This window comes from Halyomorpha halys, unplaced genomic scaffold (assembly GCF_000696795.3).
Source record: "Halyomorpha halys isolate HHAL.00 unplaced genomic scaffold, Hhal_1.1 Scaffold1342.1, whole genome shotgun sequence".
NCBI lineage: Eukaryota > Metazoa > Arthropoda > Insecta > Hemiptera > Pentatomidae > Halyomorpha > Halyomorpha halys.
Window position 1 is genome coordinate 340869 of NW_027111782.1, and position 22176 is coordinate 363044.

Here is a 22176-nt window from a genome sequence, read left to right on the forward strand (position 1 = left end):
AATTGTATTTATGATTAACCTTAGCATGTAGGAATCCTTTTATTATTCTATTTGTTTGGTAACCTTTACAACTGTCAGAATAAATTGTGCTACCATCTGCAATGTTTTCAATAATTTTATCAAGAAGAAGGAACATTGATAACAAATGAATATTTTATTTCTCTACATATACTACCAAACACCCACTGTTCGGGTAATACTGGACCACAATTATTTTTACGTTTTGTGAACAAACCTTCATTGATTTCCACAATGCCGTTTGGTCTACCTATGTTCTTGTTTGATTTATTTTCCATATCCAAGATACATCATTCACACATGTAATTATTCCATTCAATAACAGTTTTATCCGACAAATCAAGCTGCTTTTCACAAAATTTAACTGATGTCAGCTCCTCGCACCAGCAGTATATGAATCTTAAAGCTGGAAAAATGGAATTCTGCTCAACTCAAACCAGGTGTCTTTTCTAAGACGACAACAATATGGCTCTTTATTGGCGCATTAAGAAATTTTGCTGCAGTGGCGTTAATACATAAGAACCGAAAAAGGTTCCTGAATGAGAAAGTCACATTACTGATTTTATGAACTTGTGATGCTGATGATCTTGGCTTTGAACTCTGTATTCATTAGCAAAATCATTATAAAAGCAATAGGCTCTGAAACAGTGGATTTAAATCTTGAAAAGAAGAGGAGGGAGTCACCTCTAGTGCTATAAACAAGCCATGAAGTGATACAGAAACATGTAAACAGTCTTGTTTTTATTTACAGCTGGACTATGATGTATTACTGGCTATTAATAATAAATTACATTCATTTTAAAATTATCACAGAATAAATTAAAAGGGGTTCTTAAAAAAAATAAATATCAATTATTTGAAAAAATAACTTTTTTATTCTTTTATCCACAATCACATATTCATTTCATATATTGTATTACTAGTTTTTATTATTAATTATTTGGTAGATTTTTATGAAATATTTGTTGTGAAATAATGTGTTTTTGTTTTCACTGGTTCTTCAATCTTTTATTTTATTTGTGGATTATGTGTTGATTTTGGTTATCTTCGTGAATCACACCGTTCAAATCTATTTATAATCAGGAGTTGATATAGGTTTATCATTCGATGAGAAGTTTCAGAAAGGCAAAGATAGTCATCTCCAAATCAATGTTCCTCTTTATTATCTCAATTCCTCTGATTCCTGGGCTTAAGCTTCAAAACTCTGAATCTTGATACAGCAAACATAGAAATGTGCTGTATCTGTAAGCTGAAGGATTGATACTTAAACAAGAAGATGTCTGTTAAAATAAATAAGCACAAGTAATATGACAACCTTATGAAAATTTCTTATCTTTTTCAGATACCAAAAAGTAAATTTACTGGTAACTTGTCCAGCTAGTGACCTTTTTATCCTTTTACCAAACCCTGCCCTGACAGGTAACTAGTAGTTGCTATCCAGTGTGGAAGTGTCTAGATTTATTTGTCTGGACCACTAAAAGATAAATATTAACTGATCCAGGTGAGAATTGAACCCACACCCTTTTGAAATGGACATTTTATGACCTTCACCCCCAATGTTTTCAACTATCACGGCCTCCAAGGTGTGTTAAGTTCTGAATTTTTTATGATTATGCTACTGCACGGATAAATTAATATGTTTTTATTTGTACCTTATGCTCATGCAGACTCTTTCCTGCATAAAAAAACACTTAATGCACTTTTCCAATCAAGTTAATTAGTCAACAATTTTTAAAGTTAATTTATTAAAACCATAAATTTTCTTAGGTTTAGTTTTCTGCAATTTAGGCATCTCAGAGACTCAGATAAAAAGTATAGGAGCTTTAGCTTGTATTTTTTTGTTAAAAGATGTCTTATAGAGTTGATTTTTTTATGCAACATATATAGTCAATTTAAAATTATAATTAAGATAATAAATAGGTTTCACAAAAGTTCTTCTGTACTTCACTGTTGTGGGTTTTATTCTGGTTTACTCTAAGGTACAGTCTTCTTCACGCTGGTTTGTATTGATGCTTTCTGACCAGGTTATTATTATTGGCACGACAAACCATAGAGGTCTAAGGCCTCGCACGATGTAGGTAGGAAATACATTGTGTGTCTCATGACGTGTACCTGACCAGGTAATCCTTCTAAAGAGAATTGAACCCACACCATTTTGAAATGGACATTCTATGACCTTCTTCTGACTAAAATGATATTGATAGGTTTCATCTAATATTTTCTCAAACTGCTCAGAGGTATCATATTTCTTAGGTTCTAGCTTTCTTTTATATTTATTTGTTCGAAGCTATAATTTGAAACCATATATGAGTGTAAGTAATAAATTGTAAGAACTTTAATTTTTGTTTTGTTAGATATCCTTAATTTTACTGAACCTTCCAATTAGATATTTAATTAATTATGTTATGTTTTGAAAGTATGTGAATAATTTGGTTGAAATTATTTTAATTTAGGACTTTATGAACTTCTAAGATACACTTAAGATTTAAAGTTTTTAAATAATTTTCAGGATTCCTACAGGATGGCTACTGACAAAGTTACACTTACTGATGCTCTTTCAAATGTGGATGTTCTTGATGAACTTACATTACCTGATGAACAGCCTTGTATTGAAGCACAGCCATGTTCAATTGTATATCAAGCCAACTTTGACACAAATTTTGAAGATCGTAATGGTTTTGTTACTGGTATAGCTAAATATATTGAGGAAGCAACTGTCCATGCTAGTTTGGTAAGCTCTTTATAAATAAGTTTTTTAATCTTGTGTTATTTTTAATGTTTAGCCTGCTGGACCAAAATACATATCAGTTCCTATGTTATTATCCAGTATGCCCCTGTATACATGCTCATCAAAAACTATAGATAATTTTTATAATCTTTAGTGATTTCTATGCAGTGTAGAAAAATAAATTGAAAATAAAATAAATAAATAAATTGAAAAAAATAAAATAAAATTGAGGTGTAGATAGTTGACTGTAGATTACTGATTGGAGAAGATGGTCGGGGGTGCGGTCAGCGAAGAAACAACATATATAAACAAAAAAAAATTTGTTTCAGAATTCAATTCCCCATAAGAAACTGTCATCATAATTGAAGTATCACCATCATGGCAGCCATTTTAGTATTCTTGGCTGGTCAAGAAAACTCAAATTATGATCACAGATTCTTACAAGTGATTGAATTCTACAACAATTTTAGGTTATAGATAATTTGTACCATTTACACGTAAATTGTCAATGGTTTTTGGTGATATATGCTTTCAAGATGCGTTGGATTAAAATATGCTATATATATATATATATATATATTCATTTCAAAATTATTTTTATTATCAATACAAAAAATAAACAAATTTAATTTATCCCTTTTAATAATTTTAATAATTTAGAATTTTAAAGTTAGATATGCTGCAGAAGAACCAGACAAGGTTTGAAAATTAAATATAATCTCAAAAGATAGACCTCTTGGGTAATCAAATAAAAAAATGTAGAGGTTAGGGGGAGATTGAAATTTATACATGGGGACATCTTGTATAATAACATTGAAACTAATACGTATTTTGAAGCAGCTGGCCGAACATTAAAAATATTCTCAAAATTCTATATGGATAATTACTCATATTGTTATATAATACCTTCAATTTGTTTTGCAAGACTCCATATTTCTTCTTGGAAACATGTCCTAGTCTAACCATTAAATAAAATTTCAAATCTTTTCTCACTACTTTAATCCTCTCTTACCTATCACAACCTTTGAAATGCCTTGTTTAAAAACAACTTTCAAACTTTTGAAGAACATTCCCTCTCTCTAATCAACCTAGCTATTACAATTCACAAAAAACTTCAAGAGGACTTGAATTTCATTACCACTAGGCACTAGTAAATAATCAGAAGTTGAATGATAGACAAAGGCAATAGTAATAGGTTTGAACCACTTCCTTAAAACTACTTAAAAAATAAAAAAATAAACAGAAACTTATTTATTTGTGCTGACATTTCTACTTGAATTTCAGACCTTCATCAGGGCTTAACAAACAAAAAAAGAAACTACAACCATCACTTAGAGAAATATAAAAATAAAGGAAAATAATAAGCAAACAAATTCCTTTAATAGGAAGTATGGATAACAATGAATTAATTAGAAAGTACTTTGTTAATAACGTAACTACTTATATATCTTATTATGTTAATTCCATTACTCATCATTTGCATTTTCTTCTGCACCTTTCTTCATGTTTATTTCTTTATTTCTTCAACATTTTCTGTTTTTTTTTTTTTAATTTTTCATAATTTATTTTGTATAATTCGTACTTCTATAATATTATATATCATCTTCTATTGTTGTCAATCTACTACTATCTACTTCTATTGTTATTAATCAACTACTTTCTATTTAATTCATTATTATTTATATTTCCAAATTTGTTAGTTATTTTCCTTTATTTTTAGGTTTTTCTGAGTGATGGCTATTATCTCTTTTTTTTTTTTAGCCCTGATGAAGGCCTGAAATTGTGGTTGAAACATTGGTACAATTAAATAAGCTTTTGTTTATTCGTATTTTTTTGCTGACCACACCCCTACCATCTTCTCCTCATATGTATCTTCTTTTTCTTCTTTTATTGGCATAACAGACCGTGAAGGTCCAAGGCCTCGCGCGATTTCCTACAGAAATACATTGCATGTTTCTTGACGAAGTTTTCATAGGGTGGGTTTCTCACTCCCATGCCTATTTTTGTGAGTGCCACTCATTGGCCTTACAAATGCCTGGGTTGAGGCTGTTAGTGAGTATTGTGTAATTATATGCTTGAAAAAATACCGGGTGGGGTGTGGTTCGAACTCACAACCTTTGGGATGGTAGTCAGGCACGTTACCACGCTGCTACCGTAACCCCCGGGGATTTGTGTGGCCCGTTAGCCAATGGGTGACACTCATCTGTGATCAACTATCAACACCTCATTCTGTTCATTAATAATGGTCCCATAAAATTCTATACTAACTACTTTTGTGTCATATATGGGGGTGTTTCAAAACTCACGAAGCTAATATTTTTAATAAATTGCTTTATACAATTCATTGTCAGGATCTCAAGGACTTTAGCAGGAATACAGCTATGACTCTGATATCCATTGACAGTACAAAGACCTTCGATTCTGTCTCTCATGGTATCTTATGCCGATTACGAATGTCTGGAGCAGCTCTATTCGGTCATCGCCTCATTCCTCAAGAACAGAATACTGCGGATGTAATAGGCAACGACTACAAAACTGCTAGAATAGCCGCCTAGGTGGATGATATCGCCATCTACAGCAGCAGCGTTAACCCCACGCATGCACTAAAACAAGCGGGAATAGTCTGTGAAGAGATCATACAATGGCTGAATTATCTCAATATCTCTGTAAACCCAGCAAAAAGAGACTGCCTCGTGTTTTGAAAAAAAGAAAGTAAAACTTCTGAAAAAGCTCCAAGTGGCAAACACTATAATATCCCCATCCAATGCCATAATCTATTTGGGTATATAACTGGATCGACATCCAAAGTTTTGTACCCATCTATATCAAAAACCAAGAATAGTCAGAAGGAAATCCTACCGCCTACACCATCTCCTAACATCATCGGCCCTTTCCCTCCAGTTAAAACTTCAAATCTACAAGAGCATACTCCGTCCAGTGCTCATATACCGTACTCCCTTGTTCATCCACCTCAATGATGGTACACAGCGCCACCTTCAAAATTTCCAAAAATTCCATACTGCGGAAGATTGTACGGACTACAGTATGGAAGAAGGAGAAACCGCCGACTCTTAATAAATTATTGGATGTCCCAACAGTCCGAGACTTCATCAGGAGGAGGCATATTTAATTCCTGGATACGTTGAAATATCAGCCCAACCCTCTATTCCCGACATTGCAACCAGTGCCCCCACCAGTGCGGTGGCAACTGGGAGCATTATAGTCACTTGAACAATCTGTAAATAGTCGTAGATTTAGACCTAGTTTTTAAGATCATTAACTCCTACTAGTGGTATGCCCCAATACCATTAAATATCACACAGATTAACTCACAACTGTCAAATAAAATCAATACTCATTCACTACATTCATGTTTTAAAATGTAATGTTTCAGATAAAAACGAAACTACACTACACAGACTGTTAAACACAAAACTTTATTTCGAATAGGGGCTTTGAAAAAAAAAAACTTCCATTCCTACTTTTATCTGTATCTCCAGTACCCCCTGCCTCTTCTTGAATCTTGCCTATTCAATCATTTCCTATCTATCCAGTTCTAAAACAGCATTGATATTCCTTATTTGCAATCAAAATTTATAAATATATTTGTGTTGTCTCATTATTCATTCTTTTTAATTATTCTTACTTTCTTTTGAAATTACTTTCTTACTTTATTAATATTAGAAGTTTATTTATTTCTGTTCAAAGCCTTAAAAGTTACTCATAATTCATGATTTATAATCATTTTATTTATTTTGTTAATTCTTTTATTTTATTTTAATGAAAGCTCTGAATCTTATTTAGTACTGCAGCTGCTACTGCTACAACTACTATTCCTGTACTGTTATTTTGAAGGGATGTGTCCCAAAATAAAATAAATATTTACATAGTTTTATTATAATTATTATTATTATTAAAATGGATCTCAACTTTTAAGTAAAGTTTATTACTTTACAATGCTGGCCAAATCTATAGTTCTCTAAAAGATCTATACTAGGTCTAAAGGAGTTTGGAGTATAGATCTCTCAGGAATTTATTTAAATTATGAACATTATTTCTAATTTTTTTATTTTGTTTAACAATTTTAGAATGAACTTTTGGAAGAGGGCCAAGAACATGCTGTTATGTTGTATACTTGGCGATGTTGTTCCCGGGCTATACCACAACCCAAATCAAATGAACAACCTAATCGTGTTGAAATTTATGAAAAGACTGTCGAAGTTTTAGCCCCTGAAGTCAATAAACTCCTAAATTTTATGTATTTCCAGGTAAATGAATCATATCTTATATTTTGCTATTTTTTATAAAGAAATGTTTGTATTATTTTACATTTTAATTATTTATATTACTTTATTGTATTATCTATGGTTAAATTACTAATCAAGTTCCCTTGTTAATTTTTTCAGCGTAAAGCTATAGAGAGGTTTTCTGCTGAGGTTAAACGATTATGCCATACAGAGAAAAGAAAAGATTTTGTGTCAGAGGCATACCTTTTGACTTTAGGAAAGTTCATCAATATGTTTGCTGTTCTTGATGAATTAAAAAATATGAAATCCAGTGTAAAAAATGATTATTCTACATACCGAAGAGCTGCTCAATTCTTGAAGGTTTTAGCTGATTCTCATACATTACAAGAGTCCCAAAATCTGTCTATGTTTCTTGCTACACAAAATAAAATTCGTGACACTGTTAAGGAAAATCTGGAAAAAATTGTTGGGTATGAAGATCTTCTTTCTGATGTTGTAAATTTAGCAGTTCATATGTTTGATACAAGAATGTATTTAACTCCCAATGAAAAGCATATGCTTGTAAAGGTACTATGTGTAATGTAAATATTTTTTTAGTTATCTATTTCAGCCTTGTTTTTTAACTTAAGTTTTTATTTTACTCAGGTAATGGGCTTTGGTCTTTTTCTAATGGATAATGAAGCATGCAATATCAATAAACTTGACCAAAAAAAGAAATTGAATTTAGGGAAAATAGATAGGATATTTAAGAACCTTGAGGTTGTTCCTCTTTTTGGTGATATGCAAATAGCACCCTTTAATTATATTAAACGAAGTGCTCATTTTGATGCCAGCAAATGGCCCCTTTCAAGTTCTCCTGCTATCAGTCCTCAAGCAGAATTGATGATACATTTGCCTCAAATTAGAGAGGATCATGGAAAATATATAAGTGAACTTGCGAGATATAGTAATGAGGTATGTAGTTTGTATTTTAAATTAAATTTTGATATGTGATAATTTTCTGGTTGTACTTCCTTTTTTTTATTGGATTAATGCTCCATGGTATAATCAAACTACCACTACACCATGGTCTACTCAAACTATTATTACTTTTAAGTTACTGTTTAGTTTGAGGCCAACCATGGCCTCAAATTGGTTAAGAGCTTTGAGGAAAGGTTTCCAAAATGCTGTTTCGGAATAATTTGTTTTTGATTCCTACAATGGCCTGGGTTGGTCAACATATTTACTTTGTGGTGGTCTTGCTAAATGAATCCTCAATTTCCACTCTGGTTAGTACAGTGTGATAAACTCCATGTAGCCCCAACCCAAAGAACCAAAAGGCCCACTAGTTGGACTAGTTTCTACTACCAATTTCAGTACAAGTACTGCTTAATTTTAGTCTATTCACATTTATATAATATCTATTTAATTTGGCACTACTATTCGAGTGATTTGGCCTCTCCAAATAGGAACCGCCAGGCATCCTTGTGCTGTTATTATCCAATTTTTCATTATAAACTCGTGTCTCTCAATTGCTACTTTGGTCTTCTGTATGTCGCCTGCCAAATAGGATCTCATTCAGAAACTTATTGGGACCTCTGTAATCCTGGCTACATTGCTTGCCAACCTGACTCCATGCTTTTATGAATTTTACATTAGGCTCGTTAAACCTAGCATAGAAATCTTGATTTTTCCTGTATCACCATTCCCCATTTACAAGTACTGGGGCATAAATTCTTCTTAATATCTTGTGTTCCAGTATCAAGAAGCTCTACCACCTAAGTTGTTGTCCAGGTCTCAGATCCGTTGTTCTAAGCTGGCTGCAGCCTCAATTTTCGAAAAGGATTGGACAACCACATGCAGAGAGCATCCAATTATAGTGACATCTACAAATGTGACATGATGTTCACATTAATTTCATTGTTGTATTTTATTATTTTCATATTGCTCTAATTCTGGTTTGGGAGACATATCCAACTGGTGAACCAGTTGCCAGCCAATGCAAACCAGTTTTTGCTAATGCCATAGAAGTAACCTAAAGTTTTTCTCACCCTTTAGATCAGTCTTGAAATAAAATATCAATAATCATTTAGCTGAACTGACAAACAAGTATGTAGCTTACCCCACTGGAAATACAGAACTCTGAGTTCCTTACTTGGCATTTTGAAACCCTTGCCTGAATGAACTTGGCCATCACAGATCACTTCTGTTATCTGAATACTCTGCACAAATCATAGTACATTATTAGTAACCATATTCAGTACTACCAATTATATAATATTTATGTAATACATGATTACTGATATTTTTTTTATCTGGTTTATGATTTAATTGGTTGAGATATTTGCTCTTATTAGTTATGTTATTTGTAATAGGTGGCATTTCCAATACTAAGAAGAAGCATATCTTGGTTGAAAATAACATGCAATCAGATTTTTATTTAACTTTAGCTGAAATATAATGTCATTTTTGTTTTATTTATAATGAAGTGTCTGTCTTTTTTTTTTTAACACCTTCAGTACAAAAAAAAAGGAGTACTACTTAAAATTGTGGAGTGCTATATAAAAACAATTGGTCTAGCTGTAGTTGATTATGTTTGATTGAATATAATGCTGTTTTCTAAACAGTTTAGTATGATATGACATTTAGTAACTGTTTGATTACAATGTATATACTCGTGTATTTGAAAAGATACATTGTCTTTTTGGAGAGAAAATATTTTAGTGATTACAAATCGTACAATGCTCTAATGTCAGTTTTGGAAGACTGAGCAAAAAAACCTAAAACAACAAAACTAAATATAATTTTATCCATCCATTATTGTTACTTTTCTATTTATCTTTTTTTATCTATACTAGTTGAATTAAAAAAAATTAAATGTTGTCAATCATGAGATAATATTTAATGATATAATTAAAGGAATGTTTTAAACAGAATTTTTGTTGCTGTATTATCTAATCATTATTGCATTTTTATAGAAGGTATTCTGTAAAAAACATATATCTTTATATCTGATATGAACAATTATTATCTAATTATACTTTTCTCCAAGTATTTCTTTTTTACATCTGAATTTCATTTTAAATCTATTTTTTTAATTAGGTTACTACTACTTACAAAGAATCACGAACAGATGCAGAAAATAAAGAAACTGCTGATTTAGCTTTGAGAGGCTTACAGTTACTCTCTGAATGGACTAGTGTTGTCACAGAATTATATTCTTGGAAATTATTACACCCTACTGATCATCATCAAAATAAAGAATGCCCACCTGAGGCTGAAGAATATGAAAGAGTAAGATTTATTGTACTGTTACAGCTGCATTTATATTTATTATCCAGATCTATACTGGGTGTTTCAGGAGGAAATGCTAGTATTAAAGGGAGGGGAGGATAGTCCAGTGTCACCAACCTCACCTTTCTATCTCTATGCACTTCTGACATATAAGGTCACATTTTGGATTTTTATGTGTGAAAAAAATACATTTTTTTTGTAAACTCTTTAAAAAATTGCATCTCAACAATCAATTGAGATAGGGAGGAGAGGTTGGTTGAGCTGAACTACATTTTGGTAAACTAATCCCCCTTAATTAATGACATATAATCCTGAAACTCTAAGTATACATAAGCGATTGATTAATGCAATTTATTTATTAATGGTCTGAATTTTTTTTCTCATTTCAATTAATTATAATGTGGTTTGTATTCAATGATTATAAATTTATGTTAGGCTACACGTTACAATTACACAGCTGAAGAGAAATTTGCTCTCATTGAAGTTATTGCTATGGTCAAAGGGTTACAAGTTTTAATGGCTCGTATGGAAACTGTATTCACTGATGCAATTAGACGAAACATATATGCTGAGCTTCAGGATTTCGTCCAAATTGGTTTGAGGGAGCCTCTTAGAAAAGCTATTAAAAACAAAAGAGAACTAATAAGAAGGTATGTTCTTATTTTGTTTTTTACTTCTATATAATAAAAAATTTTGATAATTTTATTCCTGGCAAATTTTTCCATTGCTTCTTGATAATGATAAAATGATTATATAATTATTTTCATTAATTCAGAAATCTCAGTTGATTTTTTGTAGAAATTAATAAAAATATTTGAAAACAAAAACAACCTCTTTTTTAGTATTGTTCTTAAGAATGTCTTTTGTTATCCATTGTTGTTCATTAATTTACAGTTGTTATTTTTGTAAAGACTGAAATATTGATTGAAAAGCCCAGATTGTAGTAAAGCTTTTAAAAAATATCTATTTTTATCTATTATATCACTTCAAATAAGTTTTTTTCCTAATTCTGTTTGGTATTTAATTAATGTAATGTTTTTTTGTTCTAATATTGTTTCTGATCCTGAAATGAAAATCAACAATGAGTAAATATTAACAGAAGACTATGTATTTTAAAAAGTATTACTGTAAGTCTTCAAAAATATTCATTATAACTCTTACAATAAACTTTAAATTAATTCTTACTACTCTTAAGATAAAAATCTTGTTAATCATAGCTTTATATTATTATAAAATTTTACAATAAGCAAATTTAGTTCTGATGAGAGGAAAAGTAGATGAACTAAATTATTAAGTAATGTTTTGGAAGGCTATTACTACATATTATTGCAGTAGGAAAATTTTAAGTTTAGAAATACTCCTTTATGTAATAGAATGACTATATCGTTCTTGTATTTGCATTATCATTACATTATTCAACATTTTCCGTATTGTAAATTTAATGTTTCAATCACTGTTAACATTTACATATTTAATGGTTTTAAAAACTTCTTACAATGATTTCAGTTTTGAGAAAAAACTTCTGGTAGTTAATTTTTTTTTTTTAATATATTTATTTTACAACTTTTAAAATTTACATTAGAAATTTACAACTGTACATTATAATACAATTACATTATAGTACGTTCAGTAAATTTGATCTCAGTTATAATGGAGTGATGCAGACATGTAGAGAACTACCCATTGGTAGCACTCTAATGACGTTTTTACACAAGCATGTCTCGTGGCCATCTTCTTTTTTGGCGCCTCGGAGGATTGTCAGGAATGGAAGAGGATGCAAGGTTAGAAACTAGTGGGTTTGGGTGGTTAGGGAGTTTATAATGGAAGGAAAGATATCTGGTTTGGGTGAGATCGGTTACATAGAGAACATTAAGGTCTTTATGTATGATTTTATTTGTGATAAAGTAAGGATAATTGAGGATTTTATGAAGGATTTTGGATTGTAAGGATTGAATACAAGAGGAATTTGAAGGTTTAGTGGAGCCCCAAAGCTCAACTCTTTATGTTCAGATTGGCTTTATTACATACGTGGTGAGGATAGTGTTAGGATTGGTTAGGATGTCAGCTGTATAGACATTGTAGAGGATGGGACCGAGGATACTACGAGGGGGGTTTGAAAAGTTCTCGGAATGTACTAGAAAGAAGTCTCGGTGGAACTGCTTTTATTTTTCAACATAGTCTCCCTGTAGACTATTGCATTTGTTCCAGTGATGTTCCAATGCCTTGATCCCACCTCGAAAATGAGATTCCTCCAGCCCTGCAAAATACCTCTCCAATTCAGCTGTCCAGTTCTTCCGTTGTCGGAAATCTCCGTCCACCTAGGAAAATTTTCAGCTTGGGAAGAGATGAAAGTCTGATGGTACCAAATCAGGTGAATAAGGTGGATGAGGCAACAATTCGTACCTCAGTTCATAAAGTTTTGTCATGGGAATAGCACTTATGTGCGGGCGAGCGTTGTTCTGATGAAAGATAACTTTTTCCTTGCCAAAGCAGGCCTTTTTTCGCGTATATTTCCTGTAGTTGGTCTAGGAGGTTTAGGTAGTATTGCTCCGTAATTGTTTGGCCAGTAGGAAGATAATCTATTAGCAGAATGCCTTTGCTTTCATTGATGGTGGTGACTCAGCATGTTTCCTCTGCTTTGACTGCTGTTTTGTTTCTGGGATATAGTAGTAGGCCAAGTTTCATCTGTAGTCAAAAACCGGCAAAAAAAATCTTGTTGGTTGCGCTGGGATTTTGTTCAGACATTTCCAATTTGATGCGTTTATGGTCCATTGTCAAGTGCCACGGCACACATCTTGCAGATAATTTTTTCATTGCCAATTCTTCGGTTAAAATGTGAAAACTCGTTCAAATGACATGTCTACAGCTTCAGCAATCTCATGAACTTTCAGTCGACAATCCTCCATGACCTTTTTCATAAAAGTGCATCACTTTTGCGATAAATTCTGGGGTTGTAGCACTTTTTGGCCCTCCACTACTCAAGCTCTAACTAAGCTCTCCCGACCAAATTCAAACTCGCTGGTCCATTTGGCAACAGTTGAATATGAAGGAGCCGAGTCCCCCAGTGTGTTCTGAAAGTTGGCATGAATTTCCTTTGTTTTAATACCTTTCTTTACAAAGTATTTAATCACTGCTTTTTCCATTGTCACAAATCACTACGCACAAAACAACAACAAAGAGTCGTCAATACCACTCACACATATGTTCAATCACAAAGGATGAATGATTATTGCATGGGAACCTTGTTGCTCTAGTACTGACATCTAGTGGTGATTTCGAGAACTTATCGAACCACCTTCGTATCTTATAGAACACCAGCGGACTGAGAATAGAGGGATGAATAGGAACCATTGTGGTTCACTTGGAATAATCTATTAATGAGAGAGGAACGAATGATGAGAAAGTATGTAGGAGGTAGGAATTTATGGAGTTTGTAAAGCAGTCTCGATCAAAAGCCTGTTCTATATCGAAAAAGACATTCTGCGCTCCAATGAAGATGAGATAACGTCCATCACACATGTCATCGTTATCTGCTGGATAGTGGAGTGGGATGTTCAGAATCCTAATTGGTGATCAGGGATTTATGATTGGAATCTAGGATGGGGTATAGGCGTTTTAAAATGAGTTTTTCGAGGATTTTGCCCATGATCGGTAATAGAGAGATAAGGCGATAAGATGATGGGTATTCTGGTGGCTTTTGGGGTTTAGGAATCTTTTTAACTATAGATAATTTCCATGAGTCAGGTAAATATGTGGAATGGACTACGGCATTTTATATGTAGGTGAGGAACAGGATAGCTTTCTGAGGAAGAAGTTTTAGGATGTGGGATGTTATTAGGCTGTATCCAGAAGCTTTGCGGGTAGGTAATCTTTGAATTATACTAGATATTTCAGAAGGATGAAATGCTTTAGGTGGGAGGGTCATTTGGAGCGGAATGTTTAGTTCTGCTTCAATACATTCAAGGTGAATTGGGTTAAGGATATCAGGATGTGGAATAAAGGTTTTAGAGAGGTGTTATCCGAATGTTTGTGATTTTTCTTCATCAGTTCTGGTCCAGGTTTGGGATTCGTTGAGAAGTGGGTGGTTAAAATCTTTGAAATTCAGTGGTTTTTAGTGGTCATCCATAATGATTTGTCAGCAGTTTTTTAGTGGTCCTCCATAATGATTTGTCAGCAGTTGTAAGATTTTCAAAAGTTAATTAACTTTTTGAATTTTGCATTTTCTTATTTGTACTTTTAGTTTGTTAGTCAATTTTGTGTAGTATATTTTATCAGTTGGATATCTGGTCCTATGCCACTTTGATCTCGCCCTGCGTTTTTTCCTTATAAAAATAATATAAATAAGATACAAATATGCTGTGGTAGGTTATTTTTTATATTTTTATTAATTCTAATAGTCAAAGTGTTTGTCAGCTATACTTGTTCTTATTGGTGAGTTTTTCAATAGCTTCGTCAATGTCTTGTTCTGTCTTCAGTCGAATGTTTAAGTCTAGTTTAGTTTCTAGGTCACATTTAAAGTTGTTCCAGTCGAGTCTTCCTGTAATCAATGAAGAAGTGGAGAGCTTAGGTATGGGGCTTGAATGTAAAAAAGCAGAACTGGACTATGATCTGATGAAAGGTCATCCAGGGATTCAACAATGGCTTGGGAGGTGATAAATATGTCAAGGATATCAGGGCGCTTTTTGAAGGATGCAGGCCAATAAGTAGGATTTTTGAGCGAGAGAATAGAATAGGTATTAGAAGTGGAAACACGGGATAGGATATTACCATGAGAGTTGGATGTTAGGCATCCTCATTGTTGGTGCTTAGCATTGTAGTCTCCTTCAGCAATGAAATGTGGTCTGAGGGTTGGAATAAGGAATCAAGGAAGTTATAAGAAAGTTTATTACCAGGAGGACAGTATACAGCTGAAAAGGTAACATGGTAAGGGTGAGTTGAAATGTTAACTGAGGTTGATTGGATAACATGGATTGGAAGGGATAAGGATTTGTAGATAAGGATGCAAGAACCAGCATGGGAAGTGTTTGTCTGGGTGGTCTGATCTATAAGTGATCTAGTCCCGTAAGTAAAAGGGTGTCCTTTGTGTGAGATAAGTCTCAGTCAGTAGGGCTATGTCAATATGTTTATCATGTAGGAATAAGTCAAGTTCATCACAGTGGTTTTATAGGCCATTACCATTCCATAACATGACAGATAGGGGCTTTGTGCTCATCGTGGGAAATTAAGCGGGATTTTGGATAGGATTCTTGTTAGAAGGATGAGGGGTTTGATGGTCTCTTGAAGATCTTTCAGGAATAATGTAAGGATAGAAGTTATATCTATTGGATTTTGGTAATGAGGAAGTGGATCAGGAACTATGGTGATGGCTAGTTTGTGTGACTAGGAGTGCTGAGTGGGGGCTGGGCCAGTCGTGATGTATGCAGAGCTGGGGTATGAGGATCTGTTTCAGTTTTCAATGGTAGTTGGGACGGGGAGTTTGTTGGAGCAGCTGGACAAGATTGAACTGGGAGTGAATGAGGTGGTGGTAATTTTATCCGTAAGGGTAGATAAGTGGGATGGTTATGGCAATAGAATAGGCTTTAGTTTGCCCTAAATTTTGATATCTAGTTCACTGGACAATTATAAGTTTTTGTCTGGGTTCCTCAAATTTAACGGTTGAATAAACCAGCCTTGTAACTTGAAATATTTCAGTATTATTTCGGGCTGGCTCTATATCAACAAAGAATAATGGTAGTGGGTATTTTTCAGTTGTGAAGAATGCACAATATATTTCTTACATTGTGGTCAACTTCTTTAGGCCTGATTTGATAGCGTTTATTTGAGTAGTTGAATGAAGATCCTTAAAACCACTCTGTATACCTTCTCTTATTTTAATTGGTAGTAGTGAAAGTCATAATTTTTTTGGTTCAAATAATTGACAAGATTTTTATAATGCTCCTTAGTGGTAGTGTTGATTTTTATATCTTTAACTCATGAGAAACATCTGAAGTTTCGAACCTGTTCCATCAAGTTAGCAATTTCTTGACCGGATTGGATTTTTTACTGTATTTGAATTATTGCTGGCTGAGGTGTTAGGTGTAGGTGTATTTATTTCTGGTTTCATGGCTGCAGTGGTTTTACTGTTAGTTTCAGGAGGTTGTTCATCTGGCTTTTTTGATTTAGCCGATTTTTTTTTTTTTGTTAGGTGAATTTCCCGCCGACCCAGGGGCAGCTTTTCTGTGCCACTTTGGAAGAATATGTCTCTTTAAATACTGTGAACCTGTTTCACTTATTTCTGAAATAGGTGTCTCTTCCTCGGAGTCTTCACATGACATATTCTTGTCCGAGTTCATATTAACAAAGAAAATCATTTTATCAAATTACAAAAAAAAAAAAATGCGAAAATTAACAAATTATTTTTAAGAAAATAAACTATGTACAAAACTATATAAAATTGTTAGATAAAACATTAAACTGAAAATAGCAAATTAAAAGTCTCTGAAGTATATATGTAAAAAAAAAAAAAAATCTTAATATAAGACCCCTAGGGGAATTATCTATCTCTAGAGCTATCACAAGCAAATGAATATCAATTGTTATTTGTTATTATAGCGATGTGAACAGTGAACTGCACTTGCGGCCATGACACATGAGACTAGTTAATTATTAAATATGTAACTCTATATTAGTAAAATATTTTTATTAATTTTTATCATTATATTGATTAAGCCAGTGCTTTTAATTAATGTAAGTGAGGTCATACTTGTTTTTTATGATGTAATGAAGTTTTTTTTTATTATAAACAAATTTATTGTGGTTTTTTAGTGGTATTCATTTTCAATATCGATCCAAATGATTGAAGAAAAAACCTTTAGGATGATAAAACTCTATCAAATAAAATTCTTTTAAAAAACAATAACATTAATTAATATGAAATAAATAAAATAATTTATTTTTATTTTTTTTAGTATTATAGTTTCAGTCAGAGAAACCTGTGCAGATTGGCAAAGAGGTGTAGAACCACAAGCAGATCCAGCTCTTAAGGGTAAAAAGGATACTGATACTGGATTTGGTATTCCGAAGGTTCCTCGAAGAAATGTTGGTAAGTATTATCATTAATTTCTGTGTACTATATTGTACTCAATACAAGATTAAAAATTTGGTTAGCAATTAAATAATGAATTGTATTAGAAAAAACTATTTTTAGGTAAAAAATCATGAGTCATTTTGTAATTATTAAAATTTAAATTACTCTGCTATAAGCAAGTTTATTTATAAATGTATTCATCTGTCCTCAAAATAGAATAAAAAATTGGATTAACAAAATTCATTAATGATTTTAAAAATTGATTAATAGAGATTTTTTATAATTGTTCATCTAGTAATTTAAAACAACTCCCACTTCAGTAATTGTGTGTCTATGACATCAATGAAACCTGATATATTTTTTCATTATTTATTTACCACTAGTATGTAACATGTTTAAAAAAAATTCAGATTTTTTTTTTTATGAAAATGGATCATTTTAATTAATATTGTTCTGTTCTCAATCATAATATTAACGGCAAAAGAAAACTCAGTTATATTTTCTTCTATGATATTATTGCTAGTTTTCAATTAAATTATTATGTGTTTACTAAAACAGGAAAAACACACACAGAGGATGTGGTCTTGATTTAATATCTATTCTCTTTATTCACCTGCTTTATTAAATAATAAAATTAATTATTGTTAAATAATTGATTAATTTTCAGGTCCTTCTTCTACTCAAATGTACATGGTGAGGACTATGTTAGAATCTCTTATTGCTGACAAATCTGGAGGAAAAAGAACTTTAAGAAAAGACATTGATGGTCAATATTTAGTTCAGATAGATCAGTTTCATAAAAATTCTTTTTTTTGGAGTTATCTTCTAAGTTTTAGTGGTCAGTTCTTTGCTCAATGTTACTATACACACACATTTTACTCATATATATATATATAACTATACACAGTATACAATATTTACATTTGAATCTTGAGCAATGATTTCCTTTTTCTTATATATTTTTTTTTTTTTTTCATGTATACCTTTTATTCTTCATTTTTAGAATCCCTGCAGCAATGTTGTGATCTTTCCCAGTTATGGTACCGGGAATTCTATTTGGAAATGACAATGGGAAGAAGGATACAGGTTATTATTTCAGTTTTTCAATTGATTTTTAGATTTTTAAAAAATTGTAATTATACTGAAATATCATGTACTTATTAAAAAATATTCATGACTTTAACTATCAGTTTTATTATCTTCTTCTCGTTGGTTTCAATTACTATAGGACCCCTCCACCTGACTCTAGAGGTCTATGTTATCTATTTTAATATTCATTAGGGGGTGGGTTGTGTTTAGTTTATCTGTAACCTAATTTTCTTCTCTCAGTCACCAAGCAACATATGTGTAAATATATGCTGAATTGCCCAGTCTTGTTGAACAACCCTATCCCTTCAGGAGAACAGACTGTGACATTCCCAGAAAGACAGTTTGAATTTGGTTGCAATTTGTTAGATATTGAAATTTTTTATTTCCCTAAATTTTGTTTTTTATTTTGGAAAATTAACATTTTAACATATTAAATGTACTATTTTTGAAGCCAATAGTGAATTGTGTTTGTTGATGAGAGGAACACTGTATCCCCGAAACATCCAAAAAATTGTATAAACATAAGTGTTGAAAACATCTATTTTTGTTCTAAGTTTTTGACCTTTAGGCATTATATATTTTAAAGTATTATTAGTAAAATTAAATGTAGTTTAACCAAAATAGCCCATTTAAAAATCACAAGTGCTGAAGCTGAAACCTTCTCTATCAATGTAAATAATAGTTCTATGAGTTTTAAATTAAGTACCACCATACCTTTAGAAGCTAATAATGTTCGTTAACAATTCAAGATATGGTAGTGAAATGGGAGTACTTATGAAAGAAAATGAAAAAATTATCAAGGTGTGGGGAATAAATGTCCTTCAAATTAAAATGTAGTCCAATAAATAAATTAGGACTATGGTGATCCAGAAAAAATCAAATGTTAATGAAGATGTATGGCTGACTAGATATTATTGTATTTATCAAAATAGCAAGAATCTGATGGCTTGGCCATATAGAAAGAATCCCAGAGGATCGGAGGACCTGTGCTGGGTAGAAGTGAGAAGATGGAGAAGACTTGCAGCTGATCATTACAAGTGGATGAGGATCTTGTTTGAATCTGGAAGGGCTGCAGAGCTATTGTACAGATAGAAATGGTGATAAATTAAAGCAAAATTGCAGATGCTAATTATATTATTTTTTCTCTACCAATTTTTTTTCTTTTAATTAATTTTAAATAAATCGTCATCAATTTTTTTATGTTTTTATAATTGTCTTTCATTTTAATGTCCATATTTTTTATTTATGTATTTTTCTGTGTGTTTATGCAGTTATATAGTTTTCTGATGTGTTTAAGAATTAATATTTTTTGCAGAAATGCACAGTTCGTCATCAACATAATGAGGAATGTAGTGATTTAATCACAATGGAAAAAAGAATACAGGTTTGTTGATTTTATATTTTCTTCTTATTAAATTATTTTTTATCTATATTTTCCATTTGATTGAATAATTGAGTTACAACAAAAATCTTTATTTACAATAAAAAAATGTTATTTTACATGATTATGGATAACCATTCTTACAATTAAAGAATATTATGTTACATATTAAGAGAATTGTATTTAATTTATGAATTTTCCAAAACATTGAGTGATTAAGGTTGGTTAAATTCAAATAAAAAGCATACAGGAAAATGTACATACATATATAAATAAAAAGAGGAAATAAATAAAAGAAAAATATTAGCTTTGCAAAACATGTTTTGATCTTTTATTAGAAGGAGTTGAACTAGACAAGCAAAACAATTAAGAAATAATTTTAACTATTAATTCGTCCACCACTTATTAGTTGAAACTATTTCTTAATTTTTTTTACTACAACCCTGACCATCATCGCCAACCTTCTAATTCACATATGGTCAATCATCTATGTATAATTTATTTTTTAATGAGTGTATTGTTTAACAGAGGATTTGTAATTGTTGATATGATAAGGATTTGATTCAGTTTTATTCCGATAATTGAAATATTAGTTTGTCTTAAGATTCTTTCAGTAGCTATCAGGGTATTGATCTTTCAGCATAGGTTGGCAAATAACTTGGTTGATGTAAAAGTCTGTGCCTGCTCCAAAAGAGGTATCTTAACATTTAAATTGATAAAAAAAATTATCACCAGAAAATGATATACTTTTTTTTTTTTTATAAATATCTCATTCATCAGAGAATCTTACTTATCAATTATTATCATAAATCCTCATTCTTCTCTAAAGTTATTTGTTCCTTGTTAGAAAATATTTTGTTTTATAATGTTTTATTCTTTAACAAAGATTATTCCTGTTTCATTTAAAATATATGATACTTGAATGACTGTTAGTTTCTATTCAGTCAGTGTGATTTAACTTTTTTTGTTTCAGTTTCCCATTGAAATGTCAATGCCCTGGATATTAACTGACCACATTTTAAGAACAAAAGAACCCTCAATGATGGAGTAAGTATTTTTTTTTTTTTTTAGTATATAACTTATTAACATGAGTGTGTGTGAACAGTCCAGCTTAAAAATGTAAAGTCCAACGAAACTCAAATTACTTATGTAGAGCAGGTGTATAACTGGGATGTTGCAGCCACTTTTTTTGTTAAAATTCACCCACTGGAAGTACCAATTAATATCATAAATTTTTAAGATTTTCTCTAAAACCGCTCCAATGATTTCGATTAAATTTGGTAAATCAATGAACAGTTAATTGGTCTTTAATATCAGATAGACTGAAATGACAATTTTTTTTATTTCCACTAAAGTACTTTCATTTTGTTTATTTGAAATAAATTACTAGTTCTCATTGTTAACAATAATAGACAATGGATAAATACAAAATATTAAAAAAATTTATTGATAACTGATGCAGTAAAGAGGAAAAATAGAGACAGGAATTTGAATCAGAAAAATCTCTTCTGATCACATTTAAGTGTATACTACACGGATTTGTTATGTTTTGTTAAACTGTTGTATTCTTGGAAGGAACATAGTTGATATTTGTTATTTTTATCTCGAGAAACCCTAAAATATGAATTTAATAGTAAGTAAAAGTCGTATGATGCGTGCACCACACCAAATATTTGTTCAATTACAACAGATAATGGAGTAAATATTTTATTTTTTATATTATAATTTATTAACATAATTCAATTCATTCCAATACATTAGTGATATTGCAATATATGCCCATTTGAGCTAGCTTCAGCAAAAATTTAGTATTAAAGAAAATGTATAGTATAAATACAATTTATATTACAAATATAATTTAACACATTTATATAACCTAAATATTTATTTTTCCATAAGACTTTTTATTTAATTACAATGAATGATTGATGATAAATAGATATCATAAGGAAACATTTAAAGTTTAACTTAGTATTCTTGAAAATGTGGCCCTAAAGATAAACTCTTGGTTGGAATGAATCTGTATTATAATACATGTTTGTTTTCTTCATAGAAAGTTTAAGTCAGCATTGATATAATAAGAGGAAAATAAAAATAATAGTTACCTTTTTTTTTTTGAAAAAAGAAACTAGTTCATGGCAAGTCAGAGCTTTTAATCAATTAATATAATGATTTTTTTCTTTTTAGGTATGTATTGTATCCATTGGATTTATACAATGATAGTGCTCATTATGCGTTAACTGTTTTTCGCAAGCAGTTCTTATATGATGAAGTTGAAGCTGAAGTGAACCTTTGTTTTGATCAATTTGTTTACAAACTTAGTGAACAGATTTTCACTCATTACAAACAACTTGCTTCTAGGTATGACTTATAA

At 31.3% G+C, this 22176-nt stretch overlaps 1 protein-coding gene across 2 annotated transcripts in view; it reads left to right on the top strand.

The window, feature by feature from the left end:
- The window catches only part of Sra-1 (Cytoplasmic FMR1-interacting protein Sra-1), a 32268-nt gene that overhangs the window by 1803 nt on the left and 8289 nt on the right, over positions 1 to 22176 (top strand). The window contains exons 2-14 of one of the 2 annotated variants that reach the window (XM_014434299.3): positions 1361 to 1601; positions 2528 to 2749; positions 6835 to 7014; positions 7153 to 7560; positions 7639 to 7947; positions 10075 to 10266; positions 10702 to 10916; positions 17214 to 17347; positions 18000 to 18170; positions 18336 to 18418; positions 19737 to 19805; positions 20776 to 20849; positions 21990 to 22163. In XM_014434299.3, the coding sequence (XP_014289785.1) occupies positions 1575 to 1601; positions 2528 to 2749; positions 6835 to 7014; positions 7153 to 7560; positions 7639 to 7947; positions 10075 to 10266; positions 10702 to 10916; positions 17214 to 17347; positions 18000 to 18170; positions 18336 to 18418; positions 19737 to 19805; positions 20776 to 20849; positions 21990 to 22163 (2258 nt within the window). In that variant the 5' untranslated portion in view covers positions 1361 to 1574. The remainder of the gene's footprint in view (positions 1 to 1360; positions 1602 to 2527; positions 2750 to 6834; positions 7015 to 7152; positions 7561 to 7638; positions 7948 to 10074; positions 10267 to 10701; positions 10917 to 17213; positions 17348 to 17999; positions 18171 to 18335; positions 18419 to 19736; positions 19806 to 20775; positions 20850 to 21989; positions 22164 to 22176) is intronic. The other variant, XM_014434300.3, reaches the window with a different exon arrangement.